Genomic DNA, 24,696 nt, shown 5'->3' on the forward strand with positions numbered 1-24,696 from the left:
ACCTTTTGAGCACCGGTCTGTTTCTTCTGTCAGTTATGGCAGCAGAAGTAAAGGCTGCGCAGACTGAGCAGTGTATATTTAAGTGAGTTAGCCCCAAACAGTAAATGCACTCCTTGTGGGCATCCTAGTTAGGGATTTTATGCTCACAAGAAGTGCATTTTTCAAAACCTGTTGAGTTGTTAGCAATGACAGCACTAAAGAAAGTGTAGAAAGATAGAGAATACAACAGTAGTAAAATAGTTTTTTTTATATTAAAAAAAGAGAATACCAGCAATGGTATAAAACAATTACCCTGTTGAATAGGGTAGGAAAAGTAGAGGAGAGAGAGAGAAAAAGAGAAAATACTAACAATGGTAAGTGAAAGAAAAGGAAGTTATGTCTTACCATAATGTTCCATCTGTGTTGTCGATCTTCACATATCCTTAACACTGGGTTTGGTTCAGAATCTTAGAACCGACTCAGACGTTACTCCAGCTCGCGCCTTCCAAAAACTTTCTAGCTCATCTCTACCCATAATGCTCTTCGCCAAATTACCTCAGATTGACTTTGCATAAAATAAAGTGACAGATAACCACATGTAGAGACAAAAGAAGAGCGACCTTATCAGAGTCTAGTGAAGAGGCCCCATGTCACACAGGAAATACGATCCACCATAAAACTTATGGGACAAGGGAAGGAGGGCAGGTATGTCAAGGATATGTGAAGATCGACAACACAGATGGAACATTATGGTAAAACATAACTTCTTTATATGATGTTGTCAAGCTTCACATATTCCTTGACAGTTTGACAGAACCCCCAGCCACCTGAATCTTGGGAGGTCTCATGGAAGAATATTTTTGAGGACCATCGATCTGAAGGAAGCCCTTCCCAATTTGTAATGAGTAATAAAGGTATGTGGGGAAACCCATGAAGCCACTGCATAAATATTGTCTAAGGAGACCCTAAAGTGAAAAACTGCAGATACAGCTACTTGTCTGGTGGAGTGTGCCTTAACAGGCCTTTGTAGTGGTATATCTCTGTTGTTATAGACAAAGGTAATGCAATCCTTTAGCCACTTAGCCAGAGTAAGTTTAGAAACTGATTTCCCTTTTGCCAATGAAGAAAAGGAAACAAACAATTGCTCAGAGTTTCTGAATTATTTTGTCATGTGTAAATATAAATGGAGTTGTCTATAGACATCCAATAAATGTAGGTAATACTCACCTTTGTTAGAGAAATGTGGGAAGAAGGACGGAAGTTGGATAGTCTGGCTGATATTGGTTTCAGAAACTACTTTAGGTAAAAATGAAGGGTGAGTTCTCAAGGAAACCCTGCCTTTATGAAAGATTATATAAAGAGATTTACAGGATAAAACTTGAAGTACTCAAATTCTCCTGGCTGAGGTGATGGCTATCAGAAACACTGTTCCAAGACAGGAATTTTAGATCACATTTTTCTGAAGGTTCAAAGGGGGGATAAACTAGGTATTGGAGAAATAAATTTGGATCCTAAGGAGCAGACGGTTCCTTACATGGAGGTCTGAGCATCAGAGATCCCTTCAAAGAGGCTTTACAAAGCTTATGAGACATTAAGGATGAGCCATTCAGACCCAGGTGAAAATTGGAGATTGCAGCCAGATGCACTCGAATGGTAGACATTGAGGCTCCTGCTTCAAAAATTGATGTCAAGAACTCTAGAACCTTATTGACTGGAGCCGAATATGGGTCCATATTAAACTTAGACATCCACGTGGAAAATTTGTGCAATTTGCTGAGGTACAACTTTTTTGTTGAGGGTTTGTGACTAGCCATAACAATTCTTTGAGCTTAACTGAGAGAAATCTGTCTGGCAATCATGGGAATTGGAGAAGCCATGCAGTGAGCTTGAGGCTGTGCAGATTTGGGTGAACCAAGCCGTCTAGGTGAGACAGCAGGTCTGGAATTGGATCCAGACTCATAGGTTTCTGAATTAGGTGAGGCAAAAGAAAGGGAAACCAGATCTGTCAAGGCCAGAATGGGGCAATGAGAATTATCTTGTTCTTCAACCTGATGGCTTTCTTTAGAAATTGGGATATGAGGGGAATCAGGGGAAAGACATACAGAAGACCGGGGGGGGGGATCATGCAGAAGTGCATCTCTTGGTGACTCCCCCAGTGGGGGGATCAGGGCGAAGTAGCTGCTGAACTTATTGTTCAGAGGGGATGCGTATAGATTGCAGCAAGGCTGGCCCCATTTGCAAAAAATCTTTTCTGCCATAGAAGGGTTGAGAGACCACTTGTGAGGCATTAGAATACATCTGCTCAATCTGTCCACAATCACATTGGAGCTCCCCGGAATGTGCATTGCAATGAGAAAGCAGTCGGATGAAACTGCCCGTTGCCAAACTCTGAGGGCTTCTTGACAGACAGGATATGATCTGGTTCCATCCTTGTTTGTTGATGTACCAGACTACTGCCATGTTGTCTGTCTGAACTGAAATCGTTCCAAAGGGCAGGTTTGGGTGGAATGCTTACAATGCTAATAGTACTGCCCTCATCTCTATAACACTGATATGCAGATTGCCCTCCAAATGGGAGCAAGTGTCTTGGACTGTTTTTCCCAGATAATGCCCCTCCACCCCATCCAGGATGCATCAGTGGTCACTATGGCTTGGGGTTGAGGGATGAAGGACTGACCCATCAAGATCCCAGAGTGAAGCCACCATTGTACATCCTGCTTGCATCTGTCAGTTATGGTGATCAAGTGAAACATTGGCTGGTCCAACATGGATCCTTGTGATGCTAGAAGCCATTGAAGAATTCACATGTGATATCTTGCTCATGGTACTAGAGTGATTGATTGAATCTGCCATCGACCTTAAGACTTGAAGAAGGAGCCTTGCTGGTACTTTGTTGTTGCAAACAATCTGGCTGACTTGAGATTTTATTTTTTGTAGCCTTTCTATGGGCAGGGATACAACACTTGTAATTGTGTTTAGACTTGTTCTGATGAACTCTAATTTTTGGCATAGCTCCAACTTTGACTTTTTGTAGCTTATGGTAATGCTTAAAATGGAGCAGTTGGAGATTGTGGTATTGAGCCTCCTCGAGAAGACACCTGGTGGGATCAGTAATGATCCACTTGTCTAGATATGGAAAAATCCAGAATCCTTGCAGTCTGAGATGAGCTGCAACTACTACCATGCATTTGATGAACATCCTAGGGGCTATGGTGAGACCAAAGGGCAGCTGTGCCCTGAATTGGTAGTGACTGGCTCCCATCCAGAAGAGCAGGAATCTTCTGGACTGTTTGTCCATCTTTATGTGGTAATATGCTTCCTGAAGATCTATACAGCACATCCAATCATCTTTTCCCTGAAAGGGAAGAACAGACTGAACTATGAACATCCGAAATTTGATTTGCCAAACTGATATGTTCAGCCTGATAAGATCCAAGATTAGTCTCCAGTCTCCTGTCTTCTTTGGCACTAAAAAAACCTTGAGTAAATTCCAGATCCTATCTGGGGTTAGGATGACTCTTGTCAAGCAGGTTTTGAATTTCTAAGACTGCTGCTTCTCTGTGACTTTGTGGAATGTCTGGGATTTTGGTTGTAGCCATTGGTTGCACCAAAAAGGGGGTATTGTATCCTCTGGTTAGAATCTCCTGCATCCAGAGATCCCTTGATATACTTAGCCAGGCATACTGCTGCTGGAATAATCACCCCCTGACTGCTGCCAAAGGATGGCAATTGGGCTTCCTTTCAAGAACGCTGATAGGAATTCACAGAAAAAGAATCTTTGGAACCCTGATTCTGTGGGCCACCTCTGCCTTGGCATATTTCATTATTACTTCCCCATTGGACCAAGGAAATGTCATTGCCACATAAATCTTTGAAAGGCCCTTTGGATTTTTTGAACCATAGCTTCCCACTTTGCTGGTTCCTGGAATAAGGCCACTGGGGAGTGGAAAAGTGTACACCTATGGCAGAAAGAGTCTTTCCATCTTTCTCACATCTGGCTAGAGTCTCTCTAACTTTGAGACCAAATAGGAAGTTCTGTCAAATGGGGTATTGACAAAAGAAGACTTAAATGGCTCTGCGAACTCACATAAGTGCATCCAAGTGTGTCTCCTTATGGCTACACCTGAACCCGCAGCTCTCGTTGTCCCTTCAGCAGCATGAGCAATTAGCCTCAGGGACGGAGATGGATTCAAGTGTGATGAGCTGAGAAGTCATTTTGCCTTGAAGTTCTTCAGCTACTGCTCCTGACGGAGTATCTGACATTTCCTTAATCAGATCCCTCTGCAACCTGGTAAAGTGTGCCATGTAATTCAAGAACCAAACTGCGAAGGTTGATGAAGCATATACATGCTTCCCAAATCTATCCATGGTCCTAGATTCCTTATTATGAGGATGGATAGTGGGACTTTCATCAGCAAGTTCCTTCTTAGTGGCTGCCACCATCACCATGGAGTCTACTGGAATTCCCTTATCACAGTGCTGTTGATCTGTAGGGGCTGATAATATACAGTCTGTTCTCTTAGGGATCAGTTTGATAGAATCAGGTAACTTCCATGCCCACTGAGCAGTCAGTTTAATAAGATTGTCAGCGGGAAGAGAAATCTAAGAGGTGGAGGGTTGGGCACAAAAGGCCTCAAGGAATACTGATTCATCTGAAGAAGGTTGGAGGGAAGTCCAGACACCCTTCTGTTTCAGGATCTCTAGGATGTCCCTGAAGGAAACATCATCATGGGGAGACTTGGGGGACCCTTACCCTTCATTCAAATCAGTATCCTCCATGAGAAACCCTTCAAAGGAGTCAAAGTGCTTCCTCTTGCACTTTTTCTTTGCAGGAACTTCTTCAGTGGGATGCTCCGGAGTGGTATCCGAAGAGGACATAACCACAGTGGTTAGATCCTGAGCCTTCTGTGCTCAGGGAAGAGGCTGGAGGAAGCTCTGGTCAAGGGGATGGCCAGATATCTGGTTCGGCAGGGGAGGCAACAACTGACTGCCCTCAATGGACAATGCCCTCTCCATGGCCTGGAAGGCAGGCCTCCCCCCCATAGAGGAATGGGAGCCCGGAACCAAAACCAATTCCTTCAGAGCCGTGGTCCCACCCCGCACCAAGAAAGCCTCCTCCGAGGTTTCCTGAACTGACTCACCCGAAGCACTCAGGGTAGCCATTGGTGCCAGAGAAGAAACTCTGACTGGCACCAAACCAGTCAAAGATGGGACCATCAACACCAGGGGCTCCAAAGTCTCAGTGGGATTCGGTGGAGGAAGATGAACTGGGGTGGAAGTGGGCACGGTTCCAATGACAAGGGCGTTTGGAACCAACACTGAAGGCAATCCCCTCGCTGAAAGAAGCTGGTCCACCATCCTCATTATATCTGATTCAGTTGGACTCCTGGTGGATCGGTTAGAGGAAATGGAAGGCTAGGGTAGAAGAACAATAAGAATTATGTAGAAAAATGATAATTTTCTAGAAAAAGAAAAAACTTACAAATGTGAAACTGCTGTCACCCGAGAGCTAAGGAGATGACGCTTCTGGCACTTTGAAGGGGCAAATGAGATCTGAGGTAATTTGGAGAGGAGCACTATGGGTAGAGCTGCGCTCAAGAGTTTTTGGAAGGCGAATGCTGGAATAACGGCCGAGTCAGTTCTGAGGTTCAGAACCAAACCCACTGTCAAGGAATATTTGAAGACTGACAACATCAGATTTAACTACTTAAACAGTAAGAAAACCTGATGACTAAGAGGGAAGTATAACAAAGAGAAGAAAGAAATTACAAAAAAAATAACTTTTCTTATTTTAGAAATACCAACAACAATAGCAAATGCTGAGAAAATTTTCCTACGTCTATGTGCAATGGAGGCAAACAAAATGTGAGGTACTGGGGATGGACTACGGCATTATGGGTAGAGGGAGGAGCTCGAGAGTTGGATCCAAAGTCTGAAGTATGCAGCTGAGTCAGCTCTGAGGAATGGATCTGTAACAAATTCTTTGAGGAAGCATGAAAAGGACAACATCAGATCAACTGTCTCAAAATAACAGCTGCAACCACAGGCATTATCTAAATTAAAATTAAGGTTATTCATGCTAAACCGTAAAAGAAGTCTTTTTTAATCCATACTCCTAAATACTTCCATCTTATTGTATCCCCAAAAATATGGGTATTGCTGAATCAATTTGTGTGTGGGTACATAATTCATGGCTATAGCTCTCATTTTATCTTCATTAGTTTTATATCAAGAAAACTCAAAACTGTCTCAAAATGTTCCAGGGCATCAAAATGTCCTTTTCTGGAACTATCAGGTACAAAATAATATCATCTGCAAATAAAGCCATATTTTCTTGATTACCATACCAATTATATAATAAATGGAAGGTCTGAGACTTGGTGGTAGTTCTCTAAGTTATGTGATCAATCATTTCCTAAGGTCAGGTGTTACACCAGCCTTTTGAAATGAAGATGGAAACACTCCGTACATAGCAATGTCCACAGAATATAGAACATTAAATTAGATATTCCAGGTAAGCTATTACCAAGCCTGGTAAGTCCAGAATCCAGCCCTCAGGAGATAGGTTGAACAGATGATGTGAATGGGGCTAAGGGCTGTTCAGCTGACATGCCTGGCTCTGCACCTACTTTGAAGGTGAGGTATTTTCTTGCTAATACTGGATAATTCCTCTTTGGTGCTTACACAAGCAAGGTAGGATTTACTTCTGTCCAGGAGCTGGGCCACTTCATCACTTTCTCTTTGTGGCATGCTACATTTCCTGGCAACTCAATCATCCTTGCAAATAATGTAATGTGCAATTGCAGTCATTTCCTATATCAAAAACAGGTTTCTATTCTCCCCATGCTAAAACCCAGGGCTGCTAAGCTTTAAACTTTGAATATAGTTTCAGTATATTATTTTATTAATTTATTTTTTGCATGCTTTGTGAATATTTTCCATACATACTTTGGTACACTGATATAAATTGTGGTTGGTATATGTGTTTTTACATAATAATTTTATATGAGTGCTTATTCTGGGTGTTTTACTGAATAATTTGTAATCAATTAATTTTAACATATTATTTCTCATTTTTATTAATATGCATTTATACAGTTTATATATTTATTCTAGAATATTTTATTGTAATTGGTCATATTTTCTTAAATTATATTAATTTCATTATCACATAAATCAGTGAACGCTTAAAATAGCGAATGCTGTTTAATCTAACCTTCCTAATCAAAACGGCGAAATCCCAAACATACAGAACAGTGTTTTTATTCCCAGGGAAAAAAATCACTAGGCCGTTTTCGGGACTTTGCCATTTCCTCTACTGTGGTGCGATCTCCAAGTCGGTATATTTAAGTAGGGAGGTGTGGGGGGCACATCGTGTGTTTTTTTTTTTTTTTTTTACGTAGCAGTGATCTATTTTGCCATTTCGATATTTTAGGGTCAATTATACAGCATTCGCTATTTTAGGTGTTCACTGTTATAATACAGACCCACCTATTTGATGTTATTTAAACTCTAACATGCTATGATTTAACAGTTCTGATTTCATCCTGATGGTCAGGGATGAAAACTCTTACCCGTTGACCATTGTCTCAGTGTTTTTTTGGAGTTTACACTGTTTTATTCACTGTGACGTTTGGCAATAAAACTTTATATATATTTCTCCATATTGACTTATGGAGTTGTTTCTGAAAGTGACCCTTTTTTGGAGTTGTTAGTGTCATTCTGGCTACACGTTCACACACTCACTTCTTGTTAATATATTGTAACATCACTTGTGCATGCTCTCTACTGGTGTGAGCAATGGTGCAACTGAAACATTTATTTTTTTACAAATGGATAGAATAAACTTATAGCAGTTTGAACCTAGTACCTTTATTAAAGCAAAATATACAAAATCATCTTAAGTTATTCACAGACAAAAACAAAAACTATGATTTTTAGACAAATGGATAGAAAAAGTCATATGGTAGTTTGGCATCAATGGTCGGCTGTGCTCTGTAGCCAGGTTCTGCAGGTGCCGATACATCAATGAAAGTAACAGAAGTCAATATCTCCAAAATTTTTATTTCGTCAGATCTAGTAGGCTAAAAAGAAAGAATGAAAGAAAATAGTTTTACAATTCATCCTTTATCAGGTTTCATTAAATAGCTGCGATACAATAGCTAATAAGAGGGTTCCACTTCTCCAGGTAACATGCACATAATTAAAGTAATGCTTCTCCAGGTAGCATGCACTTAATTAAAGTAAGGCTGTAGACTGTAAAGTAACACTTCCATTCTGTACAAGCTCTTTAGTGACTTTCAAAATCTAAAGTTTTTATTTTAATGATACAACAGAAACACAAAACATCTGTATATTGGATTCAGTCTTGTCTAGCCCCATAGTGCCTTAAAGCTTCCAATATGACAAAACAAAATCCAGACAATATAAAGGTATTGCTGTTTCAAACTAAGAGGCTTAATAAAAAACTCAACTCCCTGCACCCACTTCTTACTCTGGAATGTATAGCTATATATTCATTGTCATGGTGAACTGCTTCAAGACTATTAAAAGCGCCCTATTAGTGCAGTGTTTCACTGCTTCCCACAAATTCAGGCCCTCTGCACTAGATGAAGGCACTTGAGGAGGTGGTGTTTCTATAGTCGTAAAACAAAATTTCACCTTGAGATTGATTAGACAGGACAATGACTGGGAACTCATCTACATCCAACTTATCATTAATAAAACCCATTTTCACATCATAGCTAACGACAGGATCCCCCTTGGTCCATACTTCCTTTTGACAAGTTTGGATTCCCTGTGCATTAAGCCAAACACCATTCTCTTAGGGGATTTCAAGTAATCGCCATCAGCTGGGAGACTTATTTATTTATTTTACATTTGTTGACTGGGATAGTCCGACTGGATACATGTCCATTTTCAGTGGAGGCCCAGGGAGAAATGCTCCAAAGGATTTAATACAAAGAGACTTAAATACAACATATTAAAGTACATTAATTTACAGTCATATTGCCACATAAAGTACAGGACATCTGACATGCTTTACATCTGGAAGTTTTGCTAACGAAACAGTAGGATTAATGTGACACTTAACTAAAAAAGAATTGTTAAAGATACATAGGTGTACCAGTGTTACCAGGTATTAATCAGGCCTGGTACAGGGGCAGAGCCAATGAGTTAAGTAGTACTGCTTGAGGGCTTTCTTAAATTTAGAAAGGGTAGTGTTTATTGTAATGTCTTGAGGTAGTGAGTTCCAAGCTTTGCCTGCAGAGTTGGCAAACGTGGAGTTCCCAGCTAAATTATTAGCTATAGTGGTTTGGACTACAATTCTACTGGATGATCTGAGTGATCTTTTGTTGGAGTGAGGTCTGATGATATTATTTAAGGCAGGGGTATTGTCAGGTTGGTTAAGAACACTGAAGGCCACAATAAGTTGGTTGTACTAAATTTGCCTTGATAGTTCTAGCCATCCTAGATTTTTTAGGTTTGTGCAGTGATGTGTTCTGTAGGGCAGCCCAGTGGCAAATCTAGCTAAGCTGTTATAGCAGGCAGAAAGTCTGTTGAGTTCTGTTTTGTTTAAGTTGGCCAGTATTGGGGAGGCATAGAAGAGGGTGGAGAGGAGATGGAAGCGGGCAATAGCAGTCCTAGCTGGTGGGGTTATGAATGATTTTATTCTATATAGTGAGCCCAGTTTTTATGGTTTTATTTACATGGACATCAAATTTAAGATTATTATCTATGATTACCCCAAGTAGTTTTGTATGGATGTCTCAGGAGATATTAGTGCCATTTTTAGAGATAATGGAGAAGGATAACATTGGCGATTTTTGCGTGGGAGAGAAAAATAGCAGTTTTGTTTTATTAGGGTTTAGAAGACAATGGTCAGCAAGTCACTTTTCAACCAGGTTGAAAGTTGACTGAGTACTTGCTTGAAGTTCATCCTGGGTGGTACCAGTGCAGATCAACGTAGAGTCGTCTGCATACTGTATACAGCTGGCCTTTGGAATGACAGTATAGAGATCGTTAATAAATATGGAGAATAGCAGTGGACCCAGGATGGACACCTGTGGGACACCTATGGTGCTGGGAAGGAGGTTAGATAGATTATTTTGCCATAGTACTGTTTGTTGTCTATTGTGTAGATAGGATTGGAACCACTGAAGGGAGTGGTGACCCAGGGACATGTTAGTCAGGGTATGGATTAGCAATTGATGGTTAACCATATTGAACGCTTTGGAAAGATCCAAGAATATAGCTGAGGAGAGTTTGTTATTGTTTCTGTTATGATAAATAGCATTGGTGAAGGAGAGGAGGGCTGTGGTAGTGCTATGATGGGGTCTAAAACCATGCTGAGATTTAGCCAATGGATTATTCTGGGTTAGGAACTGTAGAAGTTGTTTGTGGGCACATTTTTCCAGGATCTTAGCCAGTGGTGACAAGATGGCTATGGGCCTATAGTTAGATAGTTCGGTGGAGCTCCCGCCCTTATGGAGAGGTATAATACGAGATATCTTCCATGTTGAGGGAACTTTAACTTCAGCCATGGACCGATTGATTAGGATGCAGATGGGGATTGCTATACTATCTGCGGCTTTTTGTAAATATACTGCAGGGAGAAGGTCAGCGGCTAGGGTGGTTGGTTTCAGTTTTTTGATTAGTTTACAAATGAGAGAGGTGGAAACAGGTTAGAAGGTAAAGGGGGGCTGGATATTGGGGTTAATGTCCAGAGAGCTAGTGAGGTTCAAAGGTAACTGGTTGGCTAGGGTTTGGATAGCATCCATAATGTAACTATTAAAAGTGTTAGCAACATTCTGTGGAATACTATTGATTGGCATTGGTGGATGTGGAGTGGTGGTTTGACCTGGGTGTAATAGTTTGTTTATACCTGCCCGAAATTTGTGAGGATTATTTTGGTTTCTTTTCTGGAGATTCATATAGTAGTTTCTTTTATCCGGTAAGATGGATTTTTTTAGTCTCATTTCTTATTTGCCGAAACTTAATTTGATCTATAGGGGGTTTTGTGGCACACCAGATAGCCCATGCTTTATTCCTGATTGTGATTTTTGATTTAATATCTTTAGAGAGCCATGGGGAAACTTTATTTTTTGTCCTAGTGGAGCAAGCTGGAGCATGGGAGTCTAGGATGGAGAGGAACTTATTGTTGAAGTATGCAACAGCTTCATCAAGGGGTAGGCATTTTAGGGTGGACTAGTTACAGGATTTGAGTTCATCCTGAAATGTTCTGATGTTGAAGTTTTTGTTATTTCGTATGGTTGTATAGTTGGGCTGATGAGAGTTATGAGTTTTACGTTTACATATGTATGTAAGAAAGTGATCACTCAGGTCATCAGGGATGGTCCCTGATGAATACATTTGTGGGTGACTATTGATAAGTATCCAGTCTAGTATACTGTCTTTTTGGTTATGTTTGCGTAGCCTGGTAGGGTGGATATGACCTGGGTAAACCCATACAGGTTTACATGCGTGGTGGGAGACTGTGAGGAGCAGGTGTTCCAGTCGATATTAAAATCTCTGAGAACTACGGTTTCTTGAGGGTAGTTGTCAGTTAGCCATTGGAGGGTGTCCTCTAGTGTGTTAATGTTATTTCCTGGAGGAATGTACAAACAGACTATGTTTATGCTTTTATTTGTGTTAATATGTAATTTGGTACAGATCATTTCAGCTGTATTGAACTGGGGTGGTTGAATGGGGTCTAAGGTAACATTTAAGGTGGATTTGAAGAGGACAGCGGCACCCCCCTTTCCTAGTTTGACGGTCGAGCCTAAGTATGTTATACCCTGGTGGTATATGGTGGTAGGATTTCGTTATCAGAGGTTCCAGGTTTCATCCAGGTTTCAGTTAGACACAGAATATCAGGGGATTGGGTTTCCAGGAGGGCATGTAGATTATGTATCTTATTGTTTATGCTCCTAATATTTAGGTGGCAGATGAGTAGGGAGTTGGGGGACCTTGTAATAGAAGGTGAATCATTAGGGTTATCTGGGGTTAGAGGACTGGGGTTTGGGTGAATGATATCTCTAGTAAGATTACATTGAAGGTTTATGATTAGTTTCAGAAATTTGTAAATGAGTCTTTGGTAATGCTTAGATTTTGAGCTAATGTATTTAGGTTGGATAGGCTGCTGTCTAAATGTGGAGACAGAGCTGGGTATGGGAGTTTCTATTGGGTGGACTGTTTTGTATGACCAATCTGGGGAAGGTTGACATTTTGGGTAGTGATAACCAAGGTAAGGCTGATATTCATAACTGGAGAGGAAATATGTGATTAGCAGAAGGGTTAAGAGAAAGAGTGGAAACATTACTTTGCTTGATGACATAGTCGCTGTTTAGGTACTATATTAGATATAATTTCCTCAGTATAGGATGGAAGGAAGGCTAGAACCTAGGAGGAGGTTTGATGGGCCTGGTTCATTTAAGCAATAAAGAATGGATTGGATCAGAAAGGTAATATAGAGGAAATAAGTAATAGAGGTGGGCAGGTACCAGGGAGAGCTAGAGTCCTGATTCGGTCAGATTAAAGGGGGGTGTGTTCTGTAGCTATAAAGTTAGATGTAGTGGGGGCGGGTGGAAATTGGGGGCAGGGAGAGATGCAGAGCAAGCCCGAGCACAGCGAGGGCAAGCGGAACAGGGCCACACTGGATTCACAGATCTTTGAGCCTGTAGTTATATGCTTAGCATATAGTTTAGGTAAGGCTTTTTTGTACCAATTAGACTTTAAATTATTAACCTTGGGCAGTTTTAGGTGGTAGGGAGATAGAGAACACTTTCTGATAGTTTCCAATTTTTTGTTAGAATGTAGTACAACTCTTATTAATTACCTTCACTTTCTTAGTAGTGGGGAGAACTATAGTTTGACCAAACTTGGTTTAGTTTTCAGGGGTTAGTTAGGTATAAAGGGGTAGCTGGGCTAAGTATTGACTAAATGTGCTACAGATCCAGGCAAGCCACTGAGACATACATAGAGAAATTGGGAGGTATTAACCTTGGCAAGACGTTAGTCCAGGGGGAAGCTCAATGCAGCTATCCAGTTAATTTGTTAGAGTTCAAATTTCCAGCATCCTCCTGACTTGCAGGACTGCTTTTTGGAGGGGATATTCCTTGGTAGGACGTTAGTCCAGGGGGCAGCTCAATGCAGCTATCCAGTTAATTTGTTAGAGTTCAACTTTCCAGCGTCCTTCTGACTAGCAGGACTGCTTTTTGGAGGGGATGTTCCACGAGGGCCAGGGCTGCCGTCCAGGTCTAAAAGCACTAGTTAATTTTACATCCCCTAACATGTATGCCCAGAAATTTCTGGACTTCATGAAAACAAACTTTCTGGACCCACTGATCTGTATCCCAGCTAGAGCCAACAAAGTCCTAGAAACAGCTCTGTTCCCCCCAACTGTAACTCCTCCCTAGTCAAATCTGACCATTAATCAGTTACATTCACCATAAGACTGAAGCAAGAAACATCTTCTAATATCTCTGTATTCAGAAATTGTGCTAAGGATAGTGTACTTCTAAAACTAAGTGATGATCTGGCTAAGTTCAACATTCTCTTCAAATCTGATGACCTCACTGCATATGCAAAATCCTTTACAGACAAATTCTATGCACATGCGAATAGCTGCACAGATGCAGCTGTCTCCATTAAAAGTAAACGCAATGCCAAATTTAAATTAAACCCTATGGTGGAAACCAAAAAAAATGGACTCTATCACATAACTGCCCTTGATAAACTCAACAGGGAACTCTGGTCTGTGACCAAATCAACCAAAGCTAGATATGACATAAAAATAGCCACCCAGGCAAAAAGCAACCATAAACCCTTCTTTAGCTATGTTAGAAACCTTTGAAAAATACCCAGCACTACACATATATAATAGTAAATGATATTACATATTCATACCCAGAGGACATAGCTAACCTACTAGTTGACAAATTTACCTCTAACTGTACTCCTGTCTCCCCCGTACATTCCCAGATCACATATCTGTATCTGCACCCCCCCACACACAAAATCTCTCAAGAGCAAGTCCACAAAGCTCTATCCAAAGCCAAGAACTCTGCTTTTATGGGGATGAATAATATACCAAGATGCTTGCTGGCTAGCCTGAAGCAAGACCTATCAAACCCCCTACAGAGGCTATTCAGTATCAGCCCCCAATCAAGGATTTGTGCCAAAGAAATGAAGGATAGCAAAAGTCATTACCCTGCACAAAGGTGGGGTGCCTACAAACCCAGGTAATTACAGATCCATAAGTCTGACCAGCCTAATCTGTAAGGCTGTGGAAAGAATCATTATGGAATTAGTAAAGGAAGACACAGTTAACTTACAAATTTCTGACCAAGTTAGTTTAGTTTTGTAAAGGGCAGATCCTGCCTACTTAACCTGGCTGATTTTGAGGAGGATATTAAAGCAATGGCTGAGGGAAAATTGGTACACACCACATTTTTAGATGTTGCAAAGACATTCAACAGTCTCTGGAAACTTGGGTATAGCTGATAAACTCTCTCAGCTAAATTTTAATCCCTGTGTAACTCACTGGATAGCACACTGGCTCACTAGTACAGCACTGGAATCTAGGGTGAGCATTCTACCACCTCAAGAAGACATGTCACCAGCGGCATACCTCAGGGTTTAGTCCTTGGGCTATTCCTTTTTCGTATTTACTTCTCAAATATCAAAGCAAATGTAAGAAGTTTATGGCTAATCAGCTTTGCAGATGACTATAAACTTGGTGCCATCACTAACTCTACAGAGGATGCCAAAATCCTCCAAGAAGGCCTTTCCGGAACAAATAGCTACTGTCAAAACCATGAACTAAAAATGTGTAATAATATCCTTCAGAAAGCAAGACATCTCCTATAAAAAGAAGTTGTGTCTTACCATAACGTTACATCTGAGTTGTTGATCTTCTTCCAGTCATCACTGATGGGTTCGGTTCCGAGCCCACGGAACCGAGTTGGCCTTATACCAAGCTTGCATGACCAAAAACTCTTAAACTACGCTGCTACCCACAATGCCCTTTACTCAGTTACCTCAGATCAAGTTTGCATGCAACATATAGAAGAAGAAGAAATAAGTCAGAGGCCATCTCTGCGCAGAAACCCTAATACACCACAAAGACCCAGAAGATCTGCCAGGAACCTTAGGAGGGGGTCGGTGGGAGGGTGTGATGACTGGAAGAAGATCAACAACTCAGATGGAATGTTATATTAAGACCATAACTTCTTTATCTGAAGTTGTTAATCTTCTTCCTATTCATCACTGATGGGACCGAGTCCCCAGCTACTTGGAGAACCTGAGCGGCCCGTATGGAAGAACATTCCTGAGAACCATTGAACCAAAGGCCACTCTTCCCCTGGATATCAGATCCAATTTGTAATGCTTGATAAAAGTGTGGGGCTTAGCTCAAATGGCAGCTACACAAATGCCATTCATGGAGGCCCTAGAGTGGAAGGCAACAGATGCTGCAATAGCCCTAGTTGAGTGAGCTTTGATTTGGCCAGGCTTAGATCCATCCATAAGTGAATATGTGAAGGCAATGCAATCCCTGAGCCATTTAGACAAAGTAACTTTCAATACTGTGCCTCCCATTCTAGGACCCGCAAAGGAGATGAAAAGCTGGTTCGACATGCGAAAGGATTTAGTTCTGTCCAGATAGAAATGTAATTGTCTATGAATATCCAAGGAGTGTAGGCAGTATTCTCCCTTGTTAGAGTAATTTGGGAAGAACACAGGGAGCTCAATGGACTGGTTAATTGAACAATCAGAAACCACTTTGGGGAGAAAGGATGGATTAGTACAAAGTGATACTCTGTCCTTATGAAAGATCAGATAAGGGCTCTTGATACATAATGCTTGTAATTCAGAAATTCTTCTGGCTGAAGTTATAGCCACCAGAAATAAGGATTTCCATGACAGGAATTTTAGATCACGTCACAGCTGGCTCAAAAGGGGGCAGAGAAAGAGACTGCAGAACCCAGGACAGATTCCATGCCTCCACCGGCTGTCTGATGGGAGGCCTGATGTGGAAATAATCCTTGAGGAAGGTCTTGCAAAGGCAAGAGGAAATAAGTGGTACTCCATCTGACCCATTATGGAAGTTGGAAACAGCTGCTAGATGGACCTGAATGGTGGAAGCTGAGGCCCCACTGTCGAACAGTTCAGCCAGATAATGAAGAATAGTGGCTACAGGGGCTGAGAATGGGTCTAGCTTCTGATTACGTGACCAGATAGGGAATCTTTTCCATTTGTCCCTGTAACGTTTCCTGGTGGATGGTTTATGAGAGGCCAAGATAATATCACGTAAGGGTGAAGAGAGGGTTTCCTGCCTGGCAAATAATGGAAGAGGAGAAACCAAGCTATCAGCTTGAGAGTGGACAGATTCGGGGGAGTCAGCCCTTGTGAGTGAGATATGAGGTCCTTTTGAGTGTCAAGGATCCAAGGAGGTTGTAACAGATGAGGATGAAGGAAGGGAAAACACACTTGATGAGGCCAGAAGGGGGCAATGAGGATCACTTTGCTTCTCAACCGAATAGCTTTCCTTAGAACAAGGGGAATCGGAGGATAAGCATAAAGGAGACCCGCGGGCCAATCGTGGATCAAAGCGTCTCTCCGTGACTCCCCAAGAGGGGGAAAGAGGGCAAAGTAGCTGCTGCATTTTGTGTTTGAGAGGGAGTCAAAAAGGTCGCAGCATGGCTGGCCCCAACGGCTGAAAATTTCTGCCATTACACTCGGGTTGAGAGACCACTTGTGAGGATGAAGAATGCATCTGCTCAGCCTGTCCGCAATCATGGTGGAGCTCCCCGGGATATGCATTGCGATCAGAAAGCAGTTGGAAGCTATCGCCCACTGCCAGATTCTCATGACTTCGTGACATAGGGGGTAAGATTTGGTCCCTCCCTGTTTGTATATGTACCAGACTATGGACATGTTGTCTGACTGGACAGCAATCGTTCTGGATGGAAGGAGCGAATGAAAAGCTTGCAATGCCAATAGCACCGCTCTTAACTCCAGGACACTGATATGCAAGTTGACCTCTACATTGGACCACATGCCTTGGACTGACTTTCCGTGGAAGCTCCCCCACCCCATTAGGGAAGCATCCATGGTAACCCTGGCACTGAGCGACACCAAAGATTTTCGTTCGTACTCATCCACCAGAGGAGATCTAGTTTGCAAGTGTTGGTGACGAGAATCTGTGAGCTCAGGGGGTGAAGAGTGGGTATCCACTGGGCCTGAAGGAGCCATTGTAGTAATCTCATGTGTAGTCTGGCTAAGGGAATAATAGGGATGGCTGCAGCCATAGATCCCAAGGCTTGGAAAGCTTCCCTTGCAGACACCTTTCTTTGACAGAGTATCACTTGAACTTGTGCCCTTAGTCTCTGAAGTCTGTGGAGAGGAAGTGAGATCAGGCTTGACTGAGGGTTGGATATTGCCCCTGTGAATTCCAGTTGTGAGGGTTGAAGGTTGGATTTCTCCCAATGTATGGTGATGCCTAGTGACTCCGCTAGAACCAGGGTGTAGTGGAAGGTCCTGACCAGAAGACGCTTGGTGGGGGTGGGGAGGAGCCAATCGTCTAGGTACAGAAACACCTGGAATCCCTGAAGTCTCAGATGAGCTGTTACCACTGCAAGGCATTTCATGAACACTCTGGGGGCCGTCGAGAGTCTGAAAGGCAGGGCTCTGAATTGGTAGTGATTGGCTCCCAATCGGAAGCGAAGGAGGCTCCTGCAGCGCTTGTCCATCTTGATATGGTAATACACATCCCGGAGATCTAATGAGCACATCCACACACCCTCCCGCAGAAAGGAGAGGATGGTTTGAATCGTGACCATGCGGAATTTGGTCTGAACTACCAATTTGTTTAGTTGGCTGAGATCCAGAATGGGCCTCCAGTCCCTTGTTTTCTTTGGCATAAAAAAGACTCTTGAGTAGGGCCTGTTGGATGGCTCGTTTTGGACATAGTTTTCGTATTTCTGAAGCTGCCTCCTCCCTTTGACTGGGTGGAACATCGGGAAGGGATTTCGGAGGTCTTGGATAAGCTATTAGGGGAATATGGTAGCCTCTGGTAATGATTCTTTGCACCCACTGATCATTTGTAATGGAGAGCCAGGCAGCTTGGTGCAGAGAAAAACATGCCCCGACTGTTTCCAGAGGAAAGTAATCATGCAGTGCCTCAGGAGCGCGGATACATTCTACCTGAGAAGGAATCTCTGGAGCCCTGGTTCCGGGGACCCCCTCTGCCCCGAAATGGACATCTTCCATTATTGGAACCCCCTCTGCCTCTGGAGGAGTCCTCACCACGTGCATCACGGAAAGGACAATGAGACTTCTTGTGCCACATCTTCCCACTCCTCTGATTCCTGGAGAAGGAACTCTGAGGTTTGGAAAAGCACAGGCCAATGACAGACAAGGTCTTCCCGTCTTGCTCGCACCTGGCTAATGTATCCTTGACCTTAGCACCGAACAGAGCTGATGGCTTGATAGGGGCATTTTGAAAGGAAGACTTGAAGGAGTCCGCAAGGTCACAAATGCGCATCCAGGTGTGGCATCTCATGACTATGCCTGCACCCGCAGCTCTAGCTGCTCCTTCAGTTGTGTGTGACAGCAACCTCATGGATGAATTGGATATTGACTCTAGGGTGGGAAGTTGGGAAGCAACTTTATCTCATGCTCCATCCGATATTTGGCCCGGGAGGGTTCCAGAGAGTTTGGAGATAAGATCTCTCTGGAGCCTCGTAAAATGTGCCAAAAAGTTCAGAGACCTAACTGCAAAGGTCGCTGACACAAAAACACGCTTCCCTAACCTGTCCATGACTCTCTGTTGGGCGGATGAACAGCAGGACTCTCGTCAGCAAGGTCCTTTTTCATGGCTGCCTCCACCACCATAGCGTCCACTGGCAAACCTCTAGACCAATGGGGTTGATCCTCTGGAGGGAACAGTACCTTGTCTGATCTCCTGGGGATGGCCACAACGGAGTCCGGGTTCTTCCATGCCCATTGCACAATGAGTTTAACCAACTCATCAGCGGGGGGGGGGGGTCACCCAAGAAGTAGAGGGCCGAGAGCAAAAGGCCTGCTGGAATACGGATTCCTCCGAGGAAGGGTTGGAGGGCTTCCAGTCACGCTTCTGTTTCAGGATTTCCATGATGTAAGGAGACATTATCAGGGGGTGACCGTCAGGACCTTTCCCCATCATCGTAGTCAGTATCTTCTGTGATAGAATCCTCTGGGAAGTCCATGTGTTTCCTCTTACACACCCGTTTCCGAGGGGGTTCTTTGGTGGGAGCATCCGAAGAACACTCAGAAAGAGAAATACCCTGATTAGGGGTTTCCTGGGCCTTGTGCTCTCGGAGTCCTGGGGGGGTGGCCTTTGACAGCTGTGGCTCAGAAGGAACTGGGGGGATAACCAATGTACAAGGATTGCTAGAAGCAAGCACCCTCTCCATCACCTGGAAAGCGGGCCCGCCCGAAGAGGAGTGGGAGTCCGGAACCGAAGAAGACAAAATCGGAACTGGAGTCACACCCCGCTCCACATGGTCCACCCCCTGGGACGGAGCCTCAAGCAAACTTGGAGCAGTAGTTACCCTCGGATCCGAAGTCGGGACCGACAATACCGTCAGAACCGATACCGGAACTGAAGGTTCCACCCCCAAGCATGAGATTGAGGAAGGGTGGGTTCTGACAGAACCGACACCCAAAGGGGCCTCTGGGCCTCAGACACTGTCGTTGTCGACGCAGAGGAAGGGGGTCCTCTAGAAAAAGTTGGATAAATGAGCCTTGGAACCAAGGGATCCAAGTGAGGAGAGTAAGTAGGGGTTGCTGGAGTAATAGACCCAAAGCCTGGAGTGGGATAGGGTCTAGGCGGATTTGAAATTCCCCTGGCGGTCAGCAGCTGGTCAAAAAGGCGAACCACATCCAATTCTGAAAGGCTCCTGGTGGATCTCACCGATGCCCCTGAGGGGGAATCAGGCTGGTCCAAAAAGGGGCTGCAGGCTTGTCCGGCAGACGGGTCCACAGTCGACGAGTATCGGGTCCGTGGTGTATCACAGAACGGCACTGATGATTCCAATTTAGAAATGGGCAACAACGGTATGGCTGGAGCAGAAAACGGGCTCGGAGCCGAGGACACAACAGGGGTAGATGGCAAAAACGGTTCAGAGGTTGTTGTTGGAACTGGTATTGGAACGGAAATGGGTGATGTCAGTGCCGAGACAGAAACAGACAAGTTGATCAGAACCAAGGCAGTAGACGGTGCTGTAGTCATCGGTGCCGGGGTAGGCGCCAATGAGGCGACCTCATTAAGCTTCGCTGGAGCCGAGCTCGGAACCGATGTAGTAGTCGGAACCGCGGAGGCAGAACGATGCTCTGAGGAGGACTTGTGGGCCTTGTGTTTATGGCTTTTACCTCTGTCACTGGCCGGTGAAGAGGGGTCTGAGCGAGGACATTTCTTGTCCACAGAAGGAGGGGATGGACCTCCATCGCAGAAATAGCCTCAGAAAAAGGCGAAGCAAGCAGGCCCTTCAAAATCAGTTTATTACGATGTTCATTCAGCGTCCGCTAACTGAAGCTAGCACAAATATCACACAGGGGTTTCGCCGACAAATGCGGAACCCCCAAACAGTATACACACTCTTCATGGAGGTCACTATTCAGAAGTTTACCACTGCAAGAAGAGCAGTGTTTAAACCCAGTATGTTCCCTTCTTTTCAGACATAACAGAACACACACTCACACAAAAGGGAAAGAGTGAGGAAATTGGAGGAAATGAAGAAGTAAAGAATGAGAGGAAATACCAACAATGGTAATATAAGATACCACAAGGGTAGAACATTTAGAAAATACCAACAATGGTAAGAAAGAGATACCTGTGGGTAGAGCTGATACAATAGCGATATCAAAGAACAGACTATAAACAGGAAAAAAAACTTTTACAAAAACTTGCAAATGTATAAGATAAATCACTTAGCTGGAGAGCTTGGTGAAATGCTACTATATGGCTGTGCGGCAAATGAGATCTGAGGTAACTGAGTAAAGGGCATTGTGGATAGCAGCTTAGCTCGAGAGTTTTTGGTGCACCCAAGCTTGGTAGAAGGCTGACTCGATTTCAAGGGCTTGGAACTGAACCCATCAGTGATGAATAGGAAGAAGATTAACAACTTCAGATCTATCATTATCGACAAACCTCTGAAAATTGACACAGTAGTTAGGGACCTGGGAATCTATGTAGACAATTTTGATCACCATGTACCAACCAATGCAAGAAATTCCTTTTTCATTACACAGTTTATTAGTAAGGGTATGGTGCCCAGGTCCATGGATCTAATCATTCCACTGTATTTGGCACTTATTAGTCCGATCATTGAGTTTAATGCCCCCTCTGCTATGTACTGTTCAAACACTTGACCCAACTTGAATGATCACTGTGCTTTCTCTCCAAGAAAATCAAAGGTTTAAATCATAATAACTACACTGATCATTTCAAAGCCTTGTTCTTTTTCACATTATCATACAAGTTACTGAGAGAGATCTCTGCCTTATGTGCAGAGCCTCAACAGACCCCATCCTTCCAGGCCTGCTTCACATCCACAGGTCCAATGGTGGCATTGACACCTGAAAAAAAATGATTTAAACCTCTTCTGCAACATAAATATAACATGTTGGAGGGATGGACATGTATCACAGAGAATACTACTACTTTGGAAGTATCTTCAGGTACTGTGTGAAACATAAATGTATGTAATTATTTAATGAGTTCAGTCCTGAGATGATCCCAGTGATATGGCAAAAAACACAAATATTATGAGGAACAGACCAAAATTTTGAGGGAAAAAGCTAGACATTCTGCGAAAATCTGGATAGCTGTGAGGTATGGTACACATACTTCTCAAACCCTTACAGAAAGAAATATGGACAAAAGACATAATGTGGAGACAAATGATGACAACTAGGGACCATACCTCTCAACCTCTTGGCACAAGAAATCTAGGCAAAGCATGACATAATGTGGGGACAAAAGGCCAAATATAGGGACACATTTTAAATATTGCTCTTACACACTTAGAAAGTTGCTAGAATAACAGAATTTGTGTTAGCATGCATTACATGAAGTCTGCAACTCAACGGCATGTCATTATTTAGTGACTTTAATCCTCAGATCATAACAAGTGATTTGTCAGAAAACCACAGAGTGTATGAGGAATAGGCCAAAAATAAGAGGCAAAAAGCTGGACATTCTGCGAATCTGGACAGTTGAGAGGTATGCTAGGGACACACATTAAATATTGCTCTTAAAAACTTAAACATTTGATAGAAGGACAGGTTTTGCATTCCCATGAATTGTCAGAAGGGTATGAAGCCTGCAACTCAAATACCTGTCACTATTTTCTGACTTCAACCCTCAATACTTTAACAATGATTTACCAGAAAACCACAACTGTATGAGAACTAGAACAAAATATGAGGCAAAATCTGGACATTCTGAAAAATCTGTACAGTTGAGAGGTATGGCTGTACAAACAGCTGTCATTCTGTTAGTGCAACATATCTGCACAGAGGCCAACTTAATGACAGCATAGATAACCAGCAACAGGGACATATATGACCTATATGACAATAGATATCACATGCGAATGTGTTTGAATGTAACATTCTCAAGCTCTTAGAACAAGAAATGTGGACAGAGCCATAAAAATGGAGGCGAGGGGGAAAAAGGGCCAGAAATAGGAACAGATTGTTAATATTCCATGTTAAAATGTATCAAGTTGATAGAATATATAGGGAGTATATTAGCATGAACTTTCAAATGTCAAGTCATCAGTTACTGACTGCACTCTGCAATGACATGCTAATGATTTGCCAGAAAAACATGTTATGAGGAAAAGATCACAAATATGAGAAAAAAAAAACTGGACATTCTGCATAGATTAGGACAGTTCAGAGGTATGCATCCAAATGTCTGTAATATTGAGTTACAGCAGACCAGAGATCATCCCAGTGATATGGCAGAAAGCCACGTATTTGATAAAGAAAACATCTGGACATCCTGGGAAAATCTAGACATTTGACAGGTATGAATATGAAGTGGGTCCCCTTCAAAAGATCTAAAACCCATAACATCTAATTTCATAACATTGAGACCAGAACATCTAAAACCCATAACATTGAATTTTATAACATCTAACAGTACAAATCACATGAAAATAACATCCCCTCCACATATAACAACATATAATGACACCAAACTACCAAACACACTTTTTACTATGTTTCTGAAGGGGGGGGGGGCTTACACTGGGGGTTAGGAAAATAACTTTTTCCCACTGTAGTGCGATCTTGGAGTTGGTATATTTAATTTAGGGGGGGGGGCTTGCCCCCCTGTAGAAATATAGTAAAAAGTGTATTTGGTAGTTTGGTGTCGTTATATGTGCAGGGGATGTTATTTTCTTGTGATTTGTAGTGTTAGATGTTATGAAATTCGATGTTTTAGGTTTTGGATGTTCTGGTCTCAGTGTTATGAAATTAGATGTTAAGAGTTTTAGATGTTTCAAAGTAGACCCATGTGAAGTATATGGTCCAAACACAGTACAGAACAGTGTACCTACAGTGCAGAGTATTGTGTGATATCCCATTCTATACTGAAGCTATGTTTATGATCTGTAACAGGACATGGGACTGCCATGTAAAATGATCACTCAGGGGAAGTGTGTGTATTGAATAGGGATACATAGATGAATTATAGGAATGAACACAGGGAAAGAGTACAGGTGAAACTCCCGCATGTACAGCAGAGGAGGGCATGTCACTGGAAGATGGCTGTAGCAGCAACACCAAGCACATATCTATATGGTATAGTACAGACTACAGTAAAAATGTGTTGTATGTGACTGACACACAAGGAGACATAACAATAGGGATGGATGTGTGTGTGAGATAAGCATCCTTACATGAATAATGCAGAGGACATCCATCAGGAATCTGACATACAATTGAGGTAGGGTGCATATTGGGAAGTTGTGCAAACTGATGTACCTAAACACGAGTGTACTTTTAGCAGAGGTCTGTAGAATGGTGACCACAGGTAAAGGACCATGGCAAACATTACAAGAATCAACCACAATCATGGACATCTGAATAATACCCCCACCAATCCCATGCCTCTGACATAACATATGCGATGTGTAATGATAACAGAGCAGCCTGCACACACACACTGGACAATTAATATGATACATCCACATTCTATGAGGGTAACCATACACAATATCCTGGTACTGTAATATCTGCAGGAAGTGTTAGGAGAGACACTGCTATACCTGCATCTGACAGTATGGGCACTACAGACTACTTGCCTTTTGTGCATGGCATACATCAATGGCACAATTCATACTGTCACAAATGATATCTATGCCATTAATGTAGTCAAACACCTATGTATGCAGTGTGTGCATAAGGGGAACAGGTAGCACACATGCGTCTGGCGTAACAATTTGATTGTTGTTCCATACCATCAGACAGTCATGTATATTCCACAGAAAGAATACCTAGGTATGGATAATAAGCTGTGTGACAATGCACTGTGCCAAAGGTGGTACACTTTAGTCACACATCACTGAAACGTGTAGGGAGGTACATGGAGAAGGGTGCACTGTACTCAGTTATTGGTGTGATGAAGCCTGGGAACCATGATGGTAGTATGCCCTCTGATGT

At 42.7% G+C, this 24,696-nt stretch overlaps 1 protein-coding gene across 1 annotated transcript in view; it reads right to left on the reverse strand.

Moving 5' to 3' along the window:
* Positions 1 to 7,831: 7,831 nt before the first annotated feature.
* TCTN1 (tectonic family member 1) overlaps positions 7,832 to 24,696 on the reverse strand; it is a 1,166,238-nt gene continuing 1,149,373 nt past the window's right edge. The window contains exon 15 of the mRNA XM_044068635.1: positions 7,832 to 8,063. Coding sequence (XP_043924570.1) covers positions 7,917 to 8,063 — 147 coding nt within the window. The 3' untranslated portion in view covers positions 7,832 to 7,916. The remainder of the gene's footprint in view (positions 8,064 to 24,696) is intronic.

This window comes from Protopterus annectens, chromosome 4.part0, assembly GCF_019279795.1.
Source record: "Protopterus annectens isolate FY-2018-M chromosome 4.part0, PAN1.0, whole genome shotgun sequence".
In the NCBI taxonomy this organism is placed as follows: Eukaryota; Metazoa; Chordata; order Ceratodontiformes; family Protopteridae; genus Protopterus; species Protopterus annectens.